At 43.2% G+C, this 23,198-nt stretch overlaps 3 protein-coding genes across 3 annotated transcripts in view; 2 read left to right on the top strand and 1 right to left on the bottom strand.

Annotated features, from left to right (window-relative positions):
* Window positions 1-8: 8 nt before the first annotated feature.
* The window catches only part of T265_14230 (hypothetical protein), a gene marked incomplete at both ends in the record, with an annotated part of 51,571 nt that continues 28,381 nt past the window's right edge, over window positions 9-23,198 (bottom strand). Inside the window, 2 exons of the mRNA XM_009172683.1 lie at window positions 9-202; window positions 7,333-7,497. Coding sequence (XP_009170947.1) covers window positions 11-202; window positions 7,333-7,497 — 357 coding nt within the window. The remainder of the gene's footprint in view (window positions 203-7,332; window positions 7,498-23,198) is intronic.
* Window positions 10,434-10,613, top strand: T265_07206 (hypothetical protein; the record flags this gene model as incomplete). Its single annotated transcript, XM_009172662.1, has 1 exon — window positions 10,434-10,613. One exon carries the CDS (start codon window positions 10,434-10,436, stop codon window positions 10,611-10,613), a length of 180 nt encoding a protein of 59 aa, XP_009170926.1.
* T265_07207 (hypothetical protein) overlaps window positions 13,855-23,198 on the top strand; it is a gene marked incomplete at both ends in the record, with an annotated part of 37,184 nt that continues 27,840 nt past the window's right edge. The window contains one exon of the mRNA XM_009172663.1: window positions 13,855-13,958. Coding sequence (XP_009170927.1) covers window positions 13,855-13,958 — 104 coding nt within the window. The remainder of the gene's footprint in view (window positions 13,959-23,198) is intronic.

Genomic DNA, 23,198 nt, shown 5'->3' on the forward strand with positions numbered 1-23,198 from the left:
AACCGACGGACGAGCGAGAAAACCGCCGATCGAGGAGAACCACCGCCGCATAGTCGTTCGCATGTCGTACAGCCCGCCCAATTGCTTGGTTTATCAAGCGCATACACAACCCGTCGTAATGTAGTCGTCCTGGGCTGCTTCTAGAGCACGATGCACCGATTCTGGAAAACTGGCGGTCCAAATAAGCCATCTTTTCACGCAGCTGTTTCAAGAGTGAAAAAGTGGAAATGAAACTACACTACTCAAACGAGTAGGCGAAGTTATAACAGAAATTGGTGAAACTTGGGAGTGAGGAGGATAAACGTCGGGTAAGATTATTGAAAGGGGGTTCAGATTCTAAGGGATTTATCAACTCAAGCTTCGGACTGTTCAACCGTTGTCGGTGAATTCGATCATAGAACGATAAAGGGCGGAAGAATGGATTTATGACCCACTCGTCGATGCAGCCGTAAGCTGCTACTCAGCAGTCAAAGAAGGCTGAGAAAATCTTATCTTTGAAGTTATCTGGAGGTTCCGAAGTTTTCCTGGAAAGTGCGCTGCAAGATGTAACCAGTAAAAAAGTAGAAAGTTAGGCTACCATGAGGTGTTTCGTATGAGGTCAAATTTTAGGTACGCAAGGTGCCATTTTCATATTCAAGTGTTGTCATCCTGGTTAGGCATTTAAAAGTGAAGGGTTATTGCGATACCAGTGTAGAAGTACGGATAATTAGGCGTATATCTCAACAAGCTCAGTAAATGCTACGATCATAACTGCATTTGTGGTACATTTAGAAGTATAATATCTTTTGGTTCGATAACAAACATGCTCAAAAGAACGAGATGGCCAGATATGTACGACCCTTTAGACTGAACACAGAACTATGTGATAAAAAGTCTGAAGGATTTAAATAGATTGATGTGTTGTCGATGCGATCTGAGGCTTAAAGAACGTCATTCAGCCTGCAAAGTTATTGCAGAGTCTCCATCATTGTTTGGTTGACTATATTTTTGAAGTAAAAGTAATAGTGGAAGGAAAATGAGAAACCGATTCCAGCGTGACAGCACCTAAAGGCCCTATGATTCCGTTGATTCAGGCTAATCCGGAAGAGAACACCAGAACACATGTTTCATCACGTCAAATTATGACTGGCGTCTTGCAGTATAGGAATAACGGGCTGGGTGGTTCATTGTGGATTTGGACCATATTGATAAGATCTTGGACGTTTCTCTTCAAGTTCTCCATTGATATGATCATACAAAACTCATTCTCAGCCTCTAATGCTCTATACGTTCGAAACGCTCCCGGGGTATTCGTTCATAGACATCGAGGGCACAAACGGAATGGCCCTTCTTGAATTTGATGTCACCTTAATGCAGACGATAGTAAATAATCTAAACAACTCTGTCTCGCAGTTTGACATGTTATTCACACCAGCAAAGTGTAGAGTGTTGCTTGAGATTGGGTGGGCTCGAATCCGAACTCTGCAATATACGGATGGCGTTCATCTCGCGGGTCCCAGCAAGTTTGAAGGAATAAGTGCTGAAGGGTATGGTAAACTGGCACTACACCATTCTCCAATGTTCAGTTGTTTAGCCTTCCTATGAGATTCTTATATGAACTAATCTAACATGGTGTTAAATAGCTATTGTTGCTAGTGGTGATCGCAGTCCACGAACAGAAATCCTGATAGACAGAAGTTGACGGCCTGCAGACATCTGCGTTCCATGGGATGTGAGCCCCAAAGACAGATTAATCCAAGCTGTGTCCACGTTACGACCTCGACACGAATATTCATCGATTAGAGTAGACATGTGGTAGCCAGATGCGGAGTATTACCATGAGGAATCTATTAAACACAAACAGGCGAGACAAAAAAAGAAGCGGACACAAACTCCAATCTCCCTATAGGACTACTACTAGCTTCCGTAGTTTTAGATGCCCGATGGCGGGTCACTGTTCAGAACAAGTGGAAACTACTACCTCGGTTGGATCAGCTGTGTACCTGTGGTTGTACCGAATAACAAAAACTGCGAAAAACGAAGGGCTGTTGCTAAACAAACCAGCTTCAAGGAAGGAACACCTGGACTGCGGTAAGTGAGTCATTTAAATTGGAAGTAGAGTGGCTAGAACACACCATTTTCATAATGACTACGAAAAGGCAAAAGATTTGGACAAGCGATAGCATTTCCTGGAAAGCATAGCTAGTTAGAGTAGCTACTGTAGTGCACCGACATGTATGGGTGATATAGATTGATAAATTTTTGTATTAACGCTTGATATAAACCCACAGTGTAGAAAACCAGGAAAAGCTAAGGAAGCTTCCTACGGTAAATTTATTCCTAACAAAGCAAGTGCATCTGTACGAACTAAAAAAGCACTCAGCAGATAATAGTTGTCCTGGGCGATTTCTTGCTGACAGTGTACACACGAATGACCTGAATTCCCTCAAATCTGCTTCCTGTTTCATCGGCATAAGTGCTTATCCTATTCGCTTGGTCTTTCTACGAAGGTGTACAGGGGCCCATATCCGTATTATTGACCGTCATCTTCAGTTAATAAATTTGCTGTCACATGCTGACGGTTTTTCATAAACTCACTGACTTACTACATATGCACCAGGCAATCAAAAGAGCGACACAGAAACGGTAACATATTCTTTCACACGTTGTACACACTGAAAATTTGTAAGGATATATGGACATAGTATTGAATTCAGTGAACAAAGTGCAACACGTGACAGGCATAGTTTATGTTGACCCGTTTTGAATCTTTGGGTATGGAGCCTGTTTGCTCTCAAAGATTCCGTTCTTTTCTGAACTCAGCGTTAACTTAACTAGGACACTGCACAAATTCCAAAAACAGATCACATTTTGCAGTAAAAGTCATATAAAAAAACCTTGGGTCCCAGCATCCTAGCTAACTAACTACAGAAACAATATGACGATCCAAAAATAACATTTTTCAGGCGTTGAGACTAGTATCACACTGGTAGTTTTTCTAATCACTCCTGAGTGTCGCGTTCTCCGTACCAAGAAAAACGCCCCAGGGGAGAAAACCCAAAATATTTTGCATTTAAAGGTAGAGGAAACACACGGATAGGACATTACTACCAACAGAACGGTCCATTTATCAAAGATCCAGTGCATACAGAGTACGGAATAAACGGCTTCCTCTTATGTAGCCGAAATCAAAGCGAACACTTCCATTTTTCAATTTAACAATCCTACGATGTACTTCCCGCTTACCATCGAATTATAGTTCTCTTTCCAAAGATGAAATCAAAGCGGGTGGGTTATAACCCGCCAAATTCGCACATTGGGCTGACTGTTCGTTCTAGAGAAATAAGTATGTTAGCTTGTGCAGTGTGAGCGGCTTCGCCTTAGGGATTGTTAGCCGGATAGGGAACACGAGTGGGTGCACTAGGATACTCAGTCAATGGAAGGGGGATGACGAGAATGATGAACATCAGTAGGATGCGGTCTGTCATTGAACTGAGTAGCTGGAACGGAAACAACATCAAGGTTGACGCCCGTCCGGAACGACAGAAAACCCAAAATATTTTGCATTTAAAGGTAGAGGAAACACACGGATAGGACATTACTACCAACAGAACGGTCCATTTATCAAAGATCCAGTGCATACAGAGTACGGAATAAACGGCTTCCTCTTATGTAGCCGAAATCAAAGCGAACACTTCCATTTTTCAATTTAACAATCCTACGATGTACTTCCCGCTTACCATCGAATTATAGTTCTCTTTCCAAAGATGAAATCAAAGCGGGTGGGTTATAACCCGCCAAATTCGCACATTGGGCTGACTGTTCGTTCTAGAGAAATAAGTATGTTAGCTTGTGCAGTGTGAGCGGCTTCGCCTTAGGGATTGTTAGCCGGATAGGGAACACGAGTGGGTGCACTAGGATACTCAGTCAATGGAAGGGGGATGACGAGAATGATGAACATCAGTAGGATGCGGTCTGTCATTGAACTGAGTAGCTGGAACGGAAACAACATCAAGGTTGACGCCCGTGCCGGAACGACGGGGGAAAACTGCATGTCCCTGAGGCTTTCATGATCAAAAGTTATCCAGTTGTACCTACTCATAAGTAGTTCAGTGATCATTAAAGTTGCCGACTGAGGCCCGTGGGAAACCTATGGGCTCTCAGTCAAGGTATTCCACCGACACGATTCCCAACAATGTTGCATTCTGTTTGTAGCGTCCCGGGTTCGCAAGGCTAATGTTTGAAGAGCACACCAAGACCCAGATATTGACCTCGCTATTGGGCACTGATAATACGCATCTCATGCATTGGCTAGCTGAAGTCTCTCGATGTGGTCAACGTACAACGAATTGGATCCCAACAAGTTACACTCACTAAGGACTCAGACCCCACCTGAAATGAGCATGATCTGTCATTGGCTGAGAACAGGATACCCAGCTCAAGATTATATATGCATAGACCATACATATACATGCATACATACTATACATATAGATAGACTATACATATACAAATACTATACATATGCACATCATTTCGAGACCCGTTGTCTCCCCACTTGAACGCAAACTCGAGACGAACGCAAAAACACGAGTAGCAGTAAACCTATGGAGCAGGTCAATTCGCGGATACATCTGTGTGAACAAAACCGAACTTTTAAGTTACCATCCCACTCATGCTGTATTAATCGCAAAGCATTTGTGGCTAATTTGCAGAGGATTTGCTGTAATCAGAAAAAACTGCGCCCTTGATGCACTTATACCGTCCGTCTGTTAACGATAATCGAAGTGGTTTGTACTGGGCGGTATTCAGCAGATATGCTTCCTGATATTCTGGAGTGGAAGCGCGATATTATAATGATGATGGATGACAAAAGTATCTCACTATTCCATGAAGCGTTCGTGTTCAGTGCAGTGTCAGCTGTCTTAGGCAAGCTGATGGATCCCAAGGGTCCTCTGGGAGTTTGCCCACTGATCTCAATCCGTTGGGTTTGCATAGAATTCACAAGCACATAGTAAAATATCCGAGCCCGCACAGACTGTTTACTTTTATGATACTTAGTAGTCCGGCCACTGATGCGAGTTGAATCTTTATCAAACACTAGTCAATAATCTAATCTGTTAATTTACTCTGCGACCATGAGTTGTCTGAAACCAGGTATTTATCAGGTTACGGAAGCAGCGCTTTCTTCCTCTGTAGAGAGGATACTGAGGAGGACCAGCTCTCGAAAGTGACCATTTTGGTTGGTCTCTTTTTGATGGTTAGGCTCCTCCCAGATGACAACACTTTCAGCAGGTTCTTTCGGATGGTTTCTCCAGAGTGTAAAGATGTTTATCTCACAAATTTGCAAATCCTAGGGTATTTGTGTTCAGTCTCACCCGGGTGAGAAGACATCTGAGTAACCCGACGATTTGGAGACAAATAATCGCAGTGTCAGAAAGCAATCGTGATGCTTCGCGAGATCGTGGAGAACGGAACGAGATAGAAAATTGACCGGACGGCCTATCCTACATACATCGACGGAGAAAATAAGAACAAGCCCGAAAAATCAAACTGATATTTCTTGAATAAACAGGAACTGATTCGATTTGAAATCTTGCCAGCTAGAGTCAGAAATGGCATATTAAATCCAAGCTCAATAGCCCAGGAAACAGACCATGTTTTCTAATTCGGCAGGTGATCTTTATCATGAAGAAACATTCAAACAACTACCAAAAGGAAGTACAAAGAGGTAGAAAAGACGATAAACAGACGAAAAGTAAGTGCTGCAGTGACTTGCTAGTCTCATATCCCCTTGAGTTCCGGCTGATTCCAAGGAACCAAACGATTACTTGATAAATAATATAATTTATTACCGTCAACACGCTCTGTTCGGCGTCTATGTTAGCAATGTACGGCACTGACAAGCCGATTAGCTCTATTGATTGATTATAGAGTCAAATGATCAAAAGATTTTCACACTGGCTGTGCTGAAATCTGTGAGCAATCACAATTCTAACGGCACGTGAAAAGACGACACCTGACTGGCATACAACTGAATCACTTCCGATCGGTTCTGTGTGTAATTGAAACAATCTATCGAACGAGATAGACAGCTATCATTGTATCTACTATCCAGTTCAACTAAAATTCGCAGGTCATACGGAAACCTTCGGCAGATTCGTATTATGATGGTTCAAGCTTTGTTAACTACCAACTGGGATTCTGATGGTAAAATAAAATAAATTGGGATACCAAACTCAACAAAGATGGTATACGGACTTCTAGATTACATCCAATGAACGATGCAATAGAGGCAGTTTACTAGACTGAAGCTTGAACGATATATTCACGAACACATTCTTTTACTGCTCGCATACTGTCCTCCTCACCAACTCCCTAGGCGTACATAGAATGTAGTTTTTGATGTATGATATATATGATACGCAATACATATAAGACAATATATAATATAGTTTACAAACAGGACTGTGGTAAATGCATAGAGACGGTGCAAACTGCATTGACAAGGAGATACCGTTCCTCTTTTGGAGTGTTCTAGATGGTAAAACTCGTTTTTTTCTTGAATATGATATAGTAGGGACTCTCAGGGGCTGTCTGAAGGTCGGATACCCCGTAAGGTGTCTTCCAATTCTATATTAATCAAAAAGGGTGAACTGTGTGAAAAACCAGACACTGGGTTCTAACTCACATGTATCTAACTTTGGCCAGATCCTTTGTGTGTGTGAGCTGGATTAATGGGTGTCGTGATACCTATTCGAAGCCCGATTAACTCGGGACAAATTGAAATGAGCCGCGTTGTCCATTTAGATCTTTTGTATAGAGTGCGGAAGAGATACGGGTTTCGAAAACGCGGAGAGAATCGCCATTCTGCTGCAGTATGGGATTAAAGTGATCGTGTTAGGTTTTACGTGCTTCAGTCACGCGACTCTTTTTGTCTCATTGAGTCCCTGTAGAAGAATGTCTGTTCGGTTTGCGCGACCGGCAAAGGGGCGTGCTCCCTCCTTCCTACTTGTTTGTGCGTTACTGTGGTAAAGTTGTGGTAGCGCATGGTTAAGTATCCGCTTTGCGCCACCGGAAAACCAAATGAAAGCAGGCGGACAGATGCGACCATCAAACTTGGTAGTTTCTAGGAGGAAAGCTCACGAAGTGAGTGCAAATGGGCTTGACTGGAATGGTTATACAGTTGCGGATATTTGCCATCCAAGGATTCAAGGAATTCTCCAATGAAGGATAGGAAAACCTGAAATAATTCAGCTAATGAACTGAAGACGATGTGAGTAGGAGGTCAATTTTCCCACAGAAAAACAAACATTGATGCAGCTATATGGAACCCGTAGAAAGAATACTCACCAGAGGACACTGTGGATTCGGATACGGCATTCCAACAATGATAACAGCTCGGGCCAGTTTATCGCTAAAGTTGATTCCTTCACTCAATCGACCTCCAATCACGCAAATGAGCAATGCACCATTGGACTGGCTTTCAGTGCAGGCAGCACCATAGGCCTGCATAACCTGCGTGACAAAGATGGACAGAAGAACACAAGATTTGTCTCACTTATGTAATACAACTGTCATGAGTTCGTCAACGGTAAGGAATCTTGAAAATGGACTCTCTCTTAGTGGTGTGAGGAGATTTTGGAAATTTCAGTGTAGATTTCGCCCTGTAAGCGGAGCCAATCTCGGGTTTTCAGCATAGACTGACCTCACTTGCAGGACAAAATCTACACCAAAACTGAACTCTCTTCCTGATAACGATTTACCAGATGTACAAAGTTACCATCGTACTGGAACTCTATGTATTCAGTTCGGTTATCCGATAAGCAGTGAGGTTACCTTGACGTACTTTACTATTGTTCCTGTCCCTGGTGATATCGCTACCAAAATTCTTACGTCAACAAAACCGCATAGAGTTATCTCCAAAGCCCTGTCGACTGGAAACTTGGGTAGTTTTTACTTTACCATACCACCAGCATCATTTGCCTATCCGGATGAAGCTTCTTAATGCCGAATATCCACTTTTCTCATCGATGGCACAAGGCGATGATCTATTGCAGTGTGTCGTGTGTCTTGTTTCGCGCCATGGCGGTTTGTTCATCTTCCTGCATCTCGATTACGGAGGTGTGTTCGACAACTGTTTCACTTTTCCAATGACTTTTAGAATCAGTTTCAACTTTGGAGCAGTGGCCATACGGCTGAATGCTACACAAAGCAGTCACACTTTAGCTCGGACTCCTGGTTTACGCTTCTAAGATCACTTTACGCAGTTTACACAGAAGACTTGGCTACATATCTGCCAATAACAGCTCTCCACTGTTTCAGTTTTTCACCATCCGTTTCCTATGGTCTTGCTCTGAGCCCCAGTCATCTCACTATTTCGGGATATAACCATCTACTTTGTATGATATCGTATGAGATTGGCTAGATCGTTTACTATCCGTTAACCGAATAACACTCGTTAGGGAATGTGAACCGAAACGTCACTTGGTTTTGGATGCTTTGTGAACGTGGAATGGAACCTTCCATTTCGTCTGAAACGGAAACTTTACATATTCGTGCACATACTAACGCAAAATAGTGAACCTGTATGATGGTGTTCGGTCACCGTTACCTGGGCGATTAGCAAATGGTGTTTCTTCAGCAAGGTGAAATCGAATGTGAACTGTTAAACATGGAAATGTATTCAAACGTAACGACGAAAACAGTGACAATAGTTGGGAATTTAAAAAAAAATATTCGGTTGTCGTACGTCGCTTCACCCTATATTTTAGCTATATTCCCTTCACTCGGTTTCTCAATCGTAAAATATTTCAAGTTAAGTTCATTCAAAGTCCAGTTCAAAGTGCTTAGCCCCGAGAAACAAGCTAAAAAACTGGATGGAAAGCCAGTTCATTTCCAGCGATTCACCAGAGGGCTAAATACAGCACACAGGAATGGCATGAGTGGGTGAAGTAGTACAAACACGTGTAGTAGGGCAACTGGCCAGAAAAGACATATTGATCAGTCAGTATGTGAGCTTGTTGAAGCACGTCAAAGGCACGTGTCCGAGATAAGCCGAGTGTGCGCACTCAAATAGCTGCCAATGATAGTCGACGTCTGGATTAGTCTACAGTCAATCGGTCGGAACGTTTGATTGATGTTTACGGAGTGATCAGACACGACTGAATTAGTTAGGATAGTGGTGATCAGTCGTTTTATCGATCCGCTGTTAGGAGAAACCGAATAGTGTTCGTGGACACGTAACATAACTCTGCAGTAACGGTAATGTCTCGACTCAGTTCTCGGGCTGATTCTCTCAAGGTAGCCATTTTAGCACAAAGTGTAGTAGTCACCCAAAATCAAGGAGTACGAAGCAACAACATTCCGGGAATCTGGACGTGATATTGGCAACCGGCTTTCGGTGGATGCTGAATCACGATTGGCTGTTGAGTTTACACTTCCGGTCAAACTTGATGCTGTGCCGGCAAGTGGCTCCGTCTTGTGACCAATCGCTTCTTGGCCGTACGAGCGCCCGAAAGCGAGTGGTAAAGCGGCTTTGATGCAATATTCCGCCTAAAATAACTCGCTCAACAGGAACAAGTGAAGTCGTGTACACACCGGATGTTGGCAACATATCCTTTAGTCGTTGGACTAAAACCGACCCCGAAGTAAAGCTGACGGAGATTTCCGCAGCGTTGTGTTTTCCCCGCTTTCGGTTAAATGACGGATAACTGACTCCGAACTGTGACAGCTAGTTCACCAGATATGTCTGTGACATAAACTCCTTGTAGTGATTGGCGAAATACACTCATTTGCATACCAATTTGGCTTCGACTGGAGACTCATCTGGAACCAAACTGAATCTCTCGTTTACGAGGTTCTTAAACAACTGAATGTGCTGCATCAGGCCGCCTCATGTTTCGAGATATCACGGTACATTGTATAGACGTAATGTACAACTCATAACGTTGCTGCAAACTCTTCGATAGCCGACGACCAGTTTCGATCTTCTTGGAGCTCAACAGGTGGCGATATTTATAATAAGGTATTGTTGGGGATACACCAAGAATTTGGGGAACTAGAAAGCGTTTCCACTTCAGTTCTGGAGGATTGGTTTCCTGGACAGCGGGTTGTAATCTGCCTTTCCGAAAATGCAACTCCGAATGAGAAAAGACTACTTTCAAAATCCATTATTGAATCCTGGAAGGACGAACTATCGAATAAAACTGGCCAGAAATACCAGTTGGGTTATTGTTCGTCATCGGAGCTGATGAAACTTCACTTGTCGAGTTTTGTTGACAAAGTAGATGAATGAAGCCTGTGTTCAGATATCATGAATCTCCGTCATCAGCTGCAGCTTTGACACATGAAGTATCATTTAGACCGAGTTGTATAGTTGAAGTTTATGGTAAAACACAGCAGTTCGAATCGGACATCTAAATCTACATCTCACTGCCAGACTGTGCTAACAGATGTCATTCAAGAAAGGTGATGAGAAAGCTGGATTCAGTAACTGGCGTCATACCTATCGTAGTTTGCGTTCAGACTGCACAAGCAGCCGAACGCTGACGCACAAACCCCAAAAGACCATGATGCATACCTATCGGGTCCAGTTTGCGGACATTCTCATCTGCACACACTCGGAACGCTGACGCATACTTTTATCGGGCTGCTCTCAAATGACGCTTTGTCTAGACTACGTTCAAAATACCCCCATTCTCCAACCGGCTGGAGCGCGAGAGAACACGTATATGATTGATCCGCACATTGGAACAGACGAGTCGGAAGGGGGATGAGACGAGTTGAGAACTGAGCTAACTCGCACTTGGCGAATCCGAATCACATGGCAGTCATTGTTTTACAGCCAGTGCAGGTAGAAAAATCGATAAATGAAACGAGAGCAGCGTGGCGAAAACGTCTAACGTCACCGTTTTCATCAGCTGCCTGTTTGCAGTTGCATGTGATCCTAAAGGCATGATGACAGATAAGCTCATCCCAATGGACAAACTTCTGTCGGAAGGAGATGATACCAAAGAAATTAATAAAAAAAACTGGTGATTTAGTGTTCAGTTGGACCTTCCAATTGAAACAGCTGTCGGTTGTTGACAGCCAGAGGTGTCAAGATGCCATCTCTCCATGTGGAGACGTAAGATACTATGGAGAGGAAGAAAAACTGTTAGACTCAGAAAGCTAACATACCAAGGTCTCCAAAAACCGAGATAAAACGAGTGAAAGTAAGGGAGTGCATGCGCATTCATTAGTTGAGGCCAAAGGTTTGACAGTAAATAATCCGCAAAAATGTAGCACATTCGTTTGTTTGAGTAGTACACACACACACGCACAAACCGGCACACTTCAGTTATTCGTCATCAGTTCTGGCATTACAGCGTGTTCCCTGGATTTCTTCATCAGTAATGACGAACCTACCCTGGTTCTCATGAGAGCCGAACGTTTGAAATAAGCAATTATTTTTGAGGAAAACGATGAACATGATTAAGCCAGAGTTCGGTCATCCGAATACTAAGCGAATTTGTCTGCCATGCACAGAAATGAGGTAGGTGACCACTAATATTAGGGCTGAACTTGTGAAGCTGAACATCGGGGCATCGTATTCTGTTGCGTTCGTCCGTTGAATTCGGATAAAGACAAAACACGTAATGGATTGTTTTCCTAGGAATGACCGCTTCTGATCTATAATTGTCACTTATAAAAAGGCCAAGTCGATGGTTTTCTACTTTTCATGTCAGTCGTGAGTATCGTGAAAATTTAGAAAAACTAGTTTGTGAAGAGCGCTCAAGCCCGTGGATATGTGGTAGTAAACCAGGGGAAGTCCTCCTTGGATAAAATAGCAAGCGTTCAATAAGAATTAAGACATCATATTTCGAAAACACAAACTGCTGGAACACTGACTGTCGATTCAAGTAATCTTACGGCAGACTCAGCTGAAACTCAATCGAGAGTCTCCAAGTTTTTTGTAGTTGTTGTGTACTAGCTATCTCTTTTCGTGTTATTGCTTGCAAAGGCACTGTTAGAACGATCGTATCGACGATGCTGAACGCGTCTGGGGCTAATAAGTGAAATCCTGCACAATAGGAGAACAACACATTGCGAAAATAACCGGGTTGCGTTTTGTGGGCCTTAAACAGTAGCCCCGTATGTGTTCCCGCTAATCATCGCAATGATTCAAAAGTGGTAACGCGGTTTCTTTGATCACGCTACCCCCATCCAGACCGATTGGGATCATGGAAACTACGGAGAACAGGAAACCGAAGTGTGAAGGATATCTGAAAAACCCACAAGGTTTGAAAACTACTGACAGTGTGTCCCAAACCGGCCCGAAGAACTGAACCCAGAAATATTTGCAAAACTTTCCGCGTTGTAATAGGCGATTATTCACTTGAGATAGGAAAGTAATTCCTCCCAAACAAATTGACACAACAAAGGAATAAAACCTACCGCATTCAAAAAGCTTCATTAGGTTTATTTTCACCTTTGGAGCCTTACAAAGCTGGAAGGTTTGCTTTTGTCCAGTACGATCAGTTAACTATTCAACTGCCAAATGGTAATTGTATCGATGTTTTATTGGAAGCCGATAAAATGAACTTTTCGCACTGAAGTCAGACTATCCATATCTGTCGTAATATGCTTTGAAAACAAGAAAGACAGTTTCGAAGTCGTTTTAAACGGTGACTAAATGGGCCTGATAAGACGAATCCGGCTGGACTCGATCTGATCACGATTGACGCGTCAGCATAATTTTTTTGCTACTGTATCCAGGCCTCCAAGTATAATGTGGGAGCGACACAATAGCAGTAATCACCATTCCACTTCGCAATAGAACGACGACAAAAAATGGTCACCGTTGGACAACCATAACGGATGATGCGAAACACTATGACAAACTATGTGTTGGGCGTTCCAATTCAACCTGTTGCAAGCAACACAGACAAACATGACATGACACATTAAATGGAACGAACTCGCGAGTGCGGCGCGTCAGTCATTTGAGCTTCACGGAATATATAATCCATGGGGGGCGGCGAATGACAAGGAAACTTACGGACAAGGAGGAAAGCAATTCTTACGAAGAACAGGACTGGATTGTGAACAACAAGCGGGCCGGTCGATTCCAAACAATGTCTAGAGATTTGGTCGGACTATTATCCAAAACCAAATAGTTGATAAGATGTAAGTGTGAACGAATTCGATTGTGCAATTGTTCCTGATGGCAGTTTTTGTGGCCGTATTATGTACAAACATAATGGAGGAGCGATTCTACCGTGTTCAATACAGCTTCAAGCCTCTCGGTGCTGATGACTAAGTCAATGTCGTCTTCAAACCAACCCTCTCTACAAAGATGTGATTTCTATGGAGAATCCACAACGGCCCGACCTGCTAGCAACGGTAGAAAAGTCACTAAATAAGCAGGACCGAAACGATTCTCTTAAACAGGATGGTCCTTCTTTATGGAGAATTCCGTACACCTTCAGGTAAGCACGATGGTTCCGCTTTGGAGATAACGCCAACAGAACCCATCAAAATTGTTCCTTGTACAAGGAATTCTCTCCGAAGGAGATTTGTTTCCTTGATCACGGACTAGCGTACAAGGATCGCTTCCCTTATCATCTCATCACCCCATTAATAACTTCACTTGCCTAAACCAACTGGACACAAATTGTTGCACGTAGTAAGTGATATTGCTGATGTAACGGTGCAGTTCGGATGGCTTTGACGCACTTCATATAGTTATGGTCTGCCAAAGATACACGATGCCATATTCCGGGAAGTTCATGCAGCTGTTAGCGTACACTGCATACATGAAAACGAAAGGATATCGTTAACAGACCACGACGAATTTTCAGCAACCTTATAAGTAGTGCATTACAAATATACATGTATCGCGATATCTCGAATATCCTAGCGACTGAGGCGGCCTGGTGCAGCACATTCAGTTGCCTGGAAACATCACAAACGAGAGTGATTCAGCTGGGTCCCAGGTGAGTCTCCCGAAAAACCAAATTAGTTTCTAAATGAATGTATATTCGCTAAAAGAATATCGTTCTTTGTTCATATTTACTCAATATTAATCACACTGAGAACATGGTTTGTGTGCAGAAAGGGAACCGACCAAAAGAGAACAACGTTAGAACTGCATGCGTTTAGTCGATGCTGGCAACCGACGTGAAATCGGAATTTATTACGATTCTACGAGTTTTTCTCTAAGAACATGGGATATTTTCCACTTCACTTATGGCTGAAGTTGGGACGACGGAATCCAGAAAGACTGGTTCATATACGATCGTCTTGTCTATTCAGAGTTTAGGACCGAGTGAAGCCCATCGCCAAATTTCGGTGACCAAAACAATCATTTGTAAGTATTATTCGCACAAGTTGACTTTTTCCGGCGTGTGTGCCTGTGCATTCTCTCTACTGAGGATTCATCAGAGAAATATGAAAACGGAGGAAGTCGTCTTCTTGTGTGCGGTATTCTCCATAAAGGAAAATCGCAGTTGAGCAGCTGCAAAAGCCAATCGATCCCTCCAGCACGTGGTGTATATCCATGACATTATGCTGTGTGAATTTAAATTCCTCAATACACTTTAGAGAACTGTTTTGCTGGATATCCCTGGGAGATGCTTCTGATATAGAATGATGCGGAGCATTGTGCGCTCGTCCCATAGATTGTGTACACGGATCCACAGGAAAGTACAAGATCCCACACACCAGGCTCTTTGCAGACATGCTCAACAAAACTGTGCAACAACTTAGGGAATAACAAACTACGCACCGACGCGCATGCGTGTTTTGTTATGAAAGTTACTGTCGAGACTAATCCAAAGTGACCGTGAAACGCAGCGTGCCACGTCAATCGTCGCAGATTCGTCGAGGAAAATCTAAGCAGGGCAACTACAAGTAGTTCCCAATCTGTAATGTGTGAGTGCGTATCTAGAAAAGAATGTTTGGAAATGTGTAGTGGTGGTGATAGTGGTGGAAAAACTGTGTGATTGACAGTTTGTTTAAGCAAACCGGTGTCCGATGATTCAGCCAAAAGGAGACAGTCTTACACTTTGTCCAAAGGATTGTGCACACACCCTTATGAAACGAAAATTACTCACACACTGTAAACTACCCAGAACACATCAACTGTGTTCATTCTGCTGGATGGTAATCGCTACATAGCACAAGAGTCGTTTTGTGCAAAATCAACGGAACGAACAAGTCAGCTGATCGAAACATAAGTAAGACCGGTTAGAACGCGTACGTGCAGACAAATCACCCTAAGTCGCGTATCGTCCTTTTTCACAGGTCATTCAACTACAGGAGAAAGCATCTGTGTTGTGGTCATGTCGGATGAGGTCCGTAAAAAATACTGGGTCAATCCGGTTGGTGGTGTCCTAATTCGGTACGATCTTCAGATGTGTTGATTTAAGGGCTGTCAAATGGTGCATGGTAATTACTCATGATTATTTTCCTAAAGAACTCAGGGATTCTTTGCAGTAGGTCCCTACCCTTCACTTTCCTTACACTATTCACTAGGGTTTTCTCCTCTCAAAGTTGTTTGGCAGTTAAGCGCTGATATGTATTGCTGACGTTTTGCTACCAAAGAAGATGAAGAAGCTTTTCTTCAGAGTATATTAGACAGCATCCTGTTAGATATCCTCCTTGCTAATATTCATTTTTTTGGCACCTCAATGAGGACATAATTCACAACAGGGAAATCGATTTTTCGAGTCGCAACAAGTCCATACATCGATTGAGATCACGGTACCCCTCCCACTCAAAGTATGGTCACTCACAGGAGAGGAACTTGACGAAGTAATCTACCTTAGCGGAACTTAATGTACTGTATGTAGCAAAGTATTAGTGGCGTAAATTTAAGTTCTTGTCCAAGGAATTCCGGATCACTCAGAGGGGCTCAGATAGTACAGAGGTACGTTTAGCGCAAGAATATGTGTTATATTCAGAAGTTCGGTTTTTCTGTTCACTTGTATGCAGTCCCGACGGTAAGTCAATCGTACCGGTTGACAATCTCTCATATACCTTGGTCAAACTGATCAGTACAGTACTCGAGCTTTTTCCTAGGTCACATTCTATAGGTCTCATATGAGAACGTGCAGATACAATACTCAGCTGCCAAATGAAGGATTTTGTTCGCGACATTCATAAGTACTTTTTCGACCAATTATTGACGGCAAATCAAAGGCTGTGATTGGTCAATAATCAATGAAACCGCACGCGTTTCAGAAGATACAGTTGAAGCACAAGTTCATATTGCTCGAATCATCTATCAGTTAACCGATACCGGATGCAATCAGAACAGTTATCTCAATATATTAATTCCGGAAATCGACCAGAAAAACATCCTTGGTTCGCTCCTGGGAAATCTCACATTTTGTATACAAAACCACTGGGGTTTTATTAGTTTAAAAAATATTTTCCTGGACGCCGTCTCGAACTCAAATCCTCCTGACTGTGCTTGATTGAACTCAAGATTGTTTCTTTAGTTGTTTGTGTCAATCGGACCTTGTTTGTTCGCAGTGCTCGGATCGTTTGTCCGCATTTCTGACTAAAGCAGGTGAAACCCCCCTGATTTGAACTTGCACGCGTCAGCCTTCAACTGCACACTGTGGGATATTCCTACGATTGGTCAGCAAACTTTGAACCGAATTCCTACGGCCGCTGGCTGGTTGTATTGTCCTGTCACGTGTTGTTTTTACTGTGGACTCTGAATCGGCTCTTACCCTTGCAACTGGAAGCAAACAACACCAAGCACCACTGGCGTCCTACGCCATTCACCCGTTATGTGCGCAAACTTTGAACCGAATTCCTACGGCCGCTGGCTGGTTGTATTGTCCTGTCACGTGTTGTTTTTACTGTGGACTCTGAATCGGCTCTTACCCTTGCAACTGGAAGCAAACAACACCAAGCACCATTGGCGTCCTACGCCATTCACCCGTTATGTGCACCAGATGCGGTCGATAAAAAAAAAAAAACTTCGCGTTTGTGCATAACTACTTGAAGGCAGAACGTTGAGAATTGATTTGCATATTTCGCCAATAAATAACTTTCTGAATAGTTGGCCTGTGTCTTCTCAGTTCAGCTTCCGTTTAATGAGGACCTTGAATGTCTTTTGGTTGCTGGAACATTGCACTACATTGTTCTTGGACCCTAAAAGAGATTCGAAATGCGCATCTTCTGCCAACTGTTGAACTCACCGTAAAGTGTAGTTCAATTTATTAATCATAACAGATGTCGGCTATTTCGAAGCTCCTTCAAAAATTAAATAACGTCGCATTTGATTTTGTGGTCATTATCGAAATACAAGGAGGACAGAGATAGGGTATCAAGGTACGACATCGGTAGTTGGTCTGTGTTTGGACGACGCATCCTGTGCAATTCATCTTGACCGTGAAATCGCGTGACCTGACGCTATGCCGCGGCCAGTCTGAGGTGGCCAGCCGGTTGGCATGACACCTAAATGCCCGGTCCTCAGTTCAAGGTAGGCTAGGTCAGGGTTTGTCATGAAGTAGACGGTCCAATCTGAGTTCAACTCTATGGCGAAAGATGACTAAATTATTTATATTATAAAACATCCCCTCGCACTGGTTGGCTAGTGTTGGCCAATCAATCCACACAATATGGGTTAAACTGACCCAAGACAATGCGGCGGAAGAAGAGGATGCGGTAAGCAGTTTTGCTCGCAGTTTGCGGTTGTTTTCACACTTTTTGACCCAAGTTAAGAACACAAGAAGAACACAAGAATTAATCGAACTAACCCAGCAAGCAGCTGAAAAATCAAATGTTAAACGCATCTGTGGGATTTGTAACACAGCGGACCATCATAAACGAGAGATGGTCAGCTGGATTCAGTTGAGTCTCCTGTAAAAACCGAATTTGTGTGCAAATGAGGGCATTTGTCGGAATATGCACGATTTGGGTTCAAGTAGGATATATAGTTGACGAAAACTCGGGAACTGTGCCCACTTGATGAGCCCCAAGAAGGGCGAAACCGATCGTTGGCTGTCGAACAGCTATCAGCAAATTTGTGAGTAGTATGTGACGCCTAGACAAAATACTGAGACCATTTTTGCTGAAATGCATCACTCTGGCATCCACTTGCTTAAATTTGTCAGAAATTCTCCATCTACTGCCTGCCGCTTTCTTACGGTTTTTATCTTCGGTTCCACGGTCGTGGAAGAGTAACGTCCTTCTCAGAGTCATTTTTGAAACACTTGGTGAGATTACGGGTCCAAATAACCAAGCAAATAAATGGTGATATAATCACCATGACTCTCTGAGACAAGCAGTGTGTATGGGTGCGTAAACACATCAAACAATCATGAGTATGGGAACTGGTCAGTTAGTAATTCGCCAGTCGTCCCGCTACTGTAAATCCATCAGTGACAAGCGATGCCCTTGAAAAATTGCGTGAAGAACTAACACAGAGCGGTCCTGCTGACTTGGGCCACTGAAAATGCTATTCCTGAGATAATGCATGCCAAGCACACTAGAGCAACCACACTGAATACTGTAAAAATGTAACACACTACTCATAAGGTTGTTGAGAGCTTAATATTCTGCACAAAGGCCGTCTCATATTTCGGTCGGTACGATATTCAATATATATATATGTAACGAAAAGCCTTTGACTACGACACAGAACACCTATGTTTATTTTACCCTTATTAAATTCCACGTTTTTCTAGTTATTTGACTCCTCTCTACTTTGTCAAAAGTAGTGGGAACGCCTCTCGATCGATATCCACCAGAGGCTTACCATCAACTACTGCTCGGCGGCCGCGACTCGATATCTACAAGATGCAAACTCATCCTCACAGAGGGATAACCGAAGTAAAGTACAGCAAAGCAGAGTAGTTGGGGAGGTCCTGTGGAGGAGGATTGCATTCCGAACCGTTCACAAAACTGCATTGTTGTGAGTGCATTATCAGTTTTGGAAAATTCAGTATCGTGACGGCCGCCTTGAGGGTGGTCTTTTTGCTGCTTGGTAATTTATTAATAAAGCAAACAGAGTTGTCCTTGATAAAAGTAAGTTGGCAAATGAAACGAGACTACTATCAAAGATAAGAAATTGTTCCTTAAGAAGATTTTCGGGGGAACCGAAAGTAATTGCGACCATTGGCTAATCAGTTACACCAGTCCAGTGTATACCCAAGGCATCGTTCATGAACCCACATGTACCGAAGCATGCTCGGATAGCTGTTTTTGAAATTCTGCCTACTGAGTTTATTAAACCTTATTTGGTCTGGAATATGCGTCTGGAGGTGGACGACGCCGACACTCATGTTGGACTTTGTCACGAGCACGGCAACCACGAGCGCTGGCCTAGCTCAACTGCCCTCATTACACTGGTATCCAGACTGCAGGCGTTGAGCTGTAGTCAAACAAAGATTTCAATTCATAGTCGCTGATGAGTAGGACAGCTATCCAACATCACCTTGAGCCTTCGTTTTTCTAATAGCACGTGGCTTGCCAGCTTCCGAACCTGAAAACAATGCTTGTGGTCCACGTCCCATTAAATTCTCATGGAATGCGTTCCATGTGTGCACGTTCACAACATCTGGGTTTTAAACTGCTTGCAGTCACCAAAAGTTAGGGTTTTTCACCTGTTGCATTCCAAAAGAGAAATGGAGTGCGCAGTGTTTCACACACAAAAATTTTCGCGGTTACACCTGCTATCCTTGATGGTTAAATTTTGGTTAGGAAGCACTTTGTAAATAGATCTGCTTTATCTAAGCTGAACATATCAATAGGTAATTGGAATGTTGTCAGTAAAGGAGGGGGTGCGTGACTGAAGTTCAATGAATTGATTTGGTTCCGAAAAAAATATGCAGGTACTAGGAATCATTTGTCGAGAGCGGTCGGCAATAATTGCAGATAGGATAGCCCATCACCCTCACTTCAAGCCACTGCTTTGCTCTGGTCAGCTACATGAGGTGAGAAGTTGGAACTTTGTTTGTTATCTCTTAGGCAGAAAGTTGGCATGGGAATCGTGAATATTCACTGCCCCACAGAGGTCTGTTAAAGTTACAGTGCAAGCAGGTTGGCAGATTTCCGTCCTTCCTAACCAAATATCGCCAACTACTCCATTGTCGATGCAGCTGAGTGGTTCATTTTAGAATCTTGAAATTCCACAGCGTTCATGCGCACATGGCGCATGGTATGGAGGAGCAGTTTCCGAGGAAGGTACTCATTGAAGACCAAATGGATCGCCCGCCCTGGTTCGTGCAAAGCAATTCCCCCAAGAGAAGGCATTCTATGGAAAGAAGAGGTGAAGCTCTGCAAATCGTGGATGGTGAGGGAAGCTACGCAGCTGCATCCGGGGTAGCGAACCCCCTTTCAAGGGTTTTCCTTTGTAGGCTACTATGGTAGCAGAAGTTCATGCATTTGAAAATCGTTTGGAGATCCCAAACGAGGTTGGAAACAAGTTTGTGTGAAGTATTTTGGTACCAACTGACTACCGGAAAGTGAGAATATCCAAAGCACAAATTTTCCACAGTATTCTTTCACGGGTGAGGAATACTGCTCATAAGATACATACAGATTGGTCCCCTCTGAGATTGAATGCTTCCTCAAAAGGTAATAATATACAGTCAAATCTCAAAAAAAATTAGTGTAAAAAGGCTTTAACTGGGATCAGCTGTCTTTGGGAATGTTTAGAAGGTTTGAATTTGTACTATTATGGGATATAATAGTAACAATCGCCTATAAATTTGGAAGCGCTATTTTTCAGAACATCAAAATTATTGTGTCGTAACTGAGCCTGTCTCCTCTTCCTTGTGATGGGGCAGTGTGACAGCAATTGCACGCGGGCTAACTGAGCTCTGGCTATGGTGTCAGCAGGACGTGGTAGAATCAGGACAGGAAACCGAGACTCCAACATATTACAATAAACTAATGAAAACAAGGCCAACCGTAAAAGGACTTCACATATCACGAGAACTATGTAATGCTGGATAGTACTTGGCACACCCAGATCACCCTACGGAAAGTAAGAATCATTGACAACCATAAAACCCTGCTACCCACTTGGTGACGCCTGCATGCGCAAAGCCGAACAAACTCCAGACCAGATGAAATGAGTGGATACAAAACGGTGGTGTTCCTGAGAGCTCCCACCTCCAAAAAAACTCTCTGTTGTCCTGCCGTTGGCTTTGCGAAGGCTAGAGATGTGTGGCGCTGAGGATGCCACAAAGAATTGCAAAACACAGTGGCAATCCATGCCTAAGTTCTCAAACACAAAGCCATTTGTCGTACGGTATCCCATGTAATTGACTTTCCGAAGCTGGCCGAACCGTCGCAATAGCAAATATATAGGCTTAGTCACCTCTCTATTCAATAAAGAATGTACTACACATGGGTGAATGAAACGTCCATATTCCCCCTGGCACTAAAAGTTAGCCTTGCTATGCGAATCTCCTGTGGTAACCAACCCGACGTTGCTTTTCTTCTGGAGACATGGATTCCAGGTTTAGGTTCAGTGTCATCAAAGCCCAACCTGAGAGGCAGTTTTCTAGTTGACAGTAAAACGGCAGCCCAGATCGTGGTATCGTTTCTTATTAACAACTGCACCCCCGGATTCTTATTGCCTTAAGAGTAAATGCTGTCCGGGATTTAAGAGCTCTCCAGTGAATCCGACCGTTGTAACCAACTACGCGCCTAATTTTTTGATCCAATGGTACTTCTTCACTGAGCTACAAGAAGCCGCCCACCCCACTTCTGTACCCTGACAGTTTCTGATGAATGGAACGCAGGAACTAGTCTTTCAGATGATGCTTCCCGTCACGTCCTTAGAAAGTTCGGATTGGGAAGTTGCCAATACGGTGATTCACTGAATAAGTATGCTAATTTCGGTAGTTAGCACACGTATTCAGCACCTGGGGAGTTATCTGCTCATCTGTATTCCATACCGTTTCCCCAAAAGACTAGGTTCGGAAATTACCGCTGCAGTACTTTACGGGTAGCTGCCATTCAAGAAAATCACAGGCCGATTCACGTTTCTTCAGGGGCATTAAGTAATGAATTATATTTGTAAATGCATGATCGAGGTGCTCACATAATTAGGTCTTAGAGCATATTTACTGAAGTGCACCTGGGCATAGAAACAAAGGTGGTTCGGGGAAACATACGTAGTCCGACCTGATTTCATTCATTCACTGGTAACTAGCATCCGGTCGAGGACCCCCCCTGTCGCAACTCACGATATAATATACCAACCTCCGGAGAATTTGAATTGGCTAGAGGACTATGTCACTAGGACCGAAGAAAACATGAATATAAGAAGGCAGAAATGGATCCAAACACGAAAACAAAACGAAATTATTCTCATATGACATGGTTTTGGTACCAAACTAGGGTGCAAATCGTAGGAAGGAAGTATAGAACAATGACCTTTGAAGAGGGAATGGTGCCTCTTTCTGGGTTGAGTCTCGATCTTGTAGAAGGCATTTTGGCTAACTAAGGCTTTATTAAGGGTTATTAACAAAATAGCGGTTGTCTCTGAGAACGACGTGGAAGTAAACCGAGCTGGTCGATACATCAGGGCCGAACACTCAGCATGATTAACTGACGATCCGCGCTCATAGCCTCAGGTACGGACAACTGAACAGTCAAGAAAGTGCATGGCTTGCATAAATCAACAGTGGGCTAAAGATGCAACAGTACGCACGGAAGATCGATAAGGAAATTGTTCTAGGACAGATGTGAAGGAAATGCCTGATGCGTGTCGTAGAATCGGAATGAAGATAAGTGCACCTGCAGAACTGCCAAACAAGCGGTTTGGATTGGAAGGCCGTAAACATTAAGTGACTGGGTTAAATACACGCAAGATGACGCCTGGAGGAGGTTTTAACACAGAAGATAGCACTTCTGTGTTAACTTTTATGAGTGGTGGTTCGCCGAATGATTGTACACAATGAAGCGGTCTGATTATGAAGTAATGAACACTTTGTGGATGTATACTCAAAACACGTTAGCTGCATCACACGAATAAGGATTATTCGATATTATCTAATTGATAAAAACTACGGGTGTTGGACCACAAAACATTTAATCTAGGTGTTTCTTCTGGACATCAGTTTTCTTCCATGAAAAAAGTAACCATAGTTATGATGAGTTTTGATAGCATTGACTCTGATATTTTCCATTTATTCTTGGCTGATTTTGACAATGACCTGACGTGCTTCAACTGTGCGATCGATTATATCGAAAGGACACAG

Source organism: Opisthorchis viverrini (assembly GCF_000715545.1).
Source record: "Opisthorchis viverrini unplaced genomic scaffold opera_v5_162, whole genome shotgun sequence".
Classification (NCBI taxonomy): Eukaryota; Metazoa; Platyhelminthes; class Trematoda; order Opisthorchiida; family Opisthorchiidae; genus Opisthorchis; species Opisthorchis viverrini.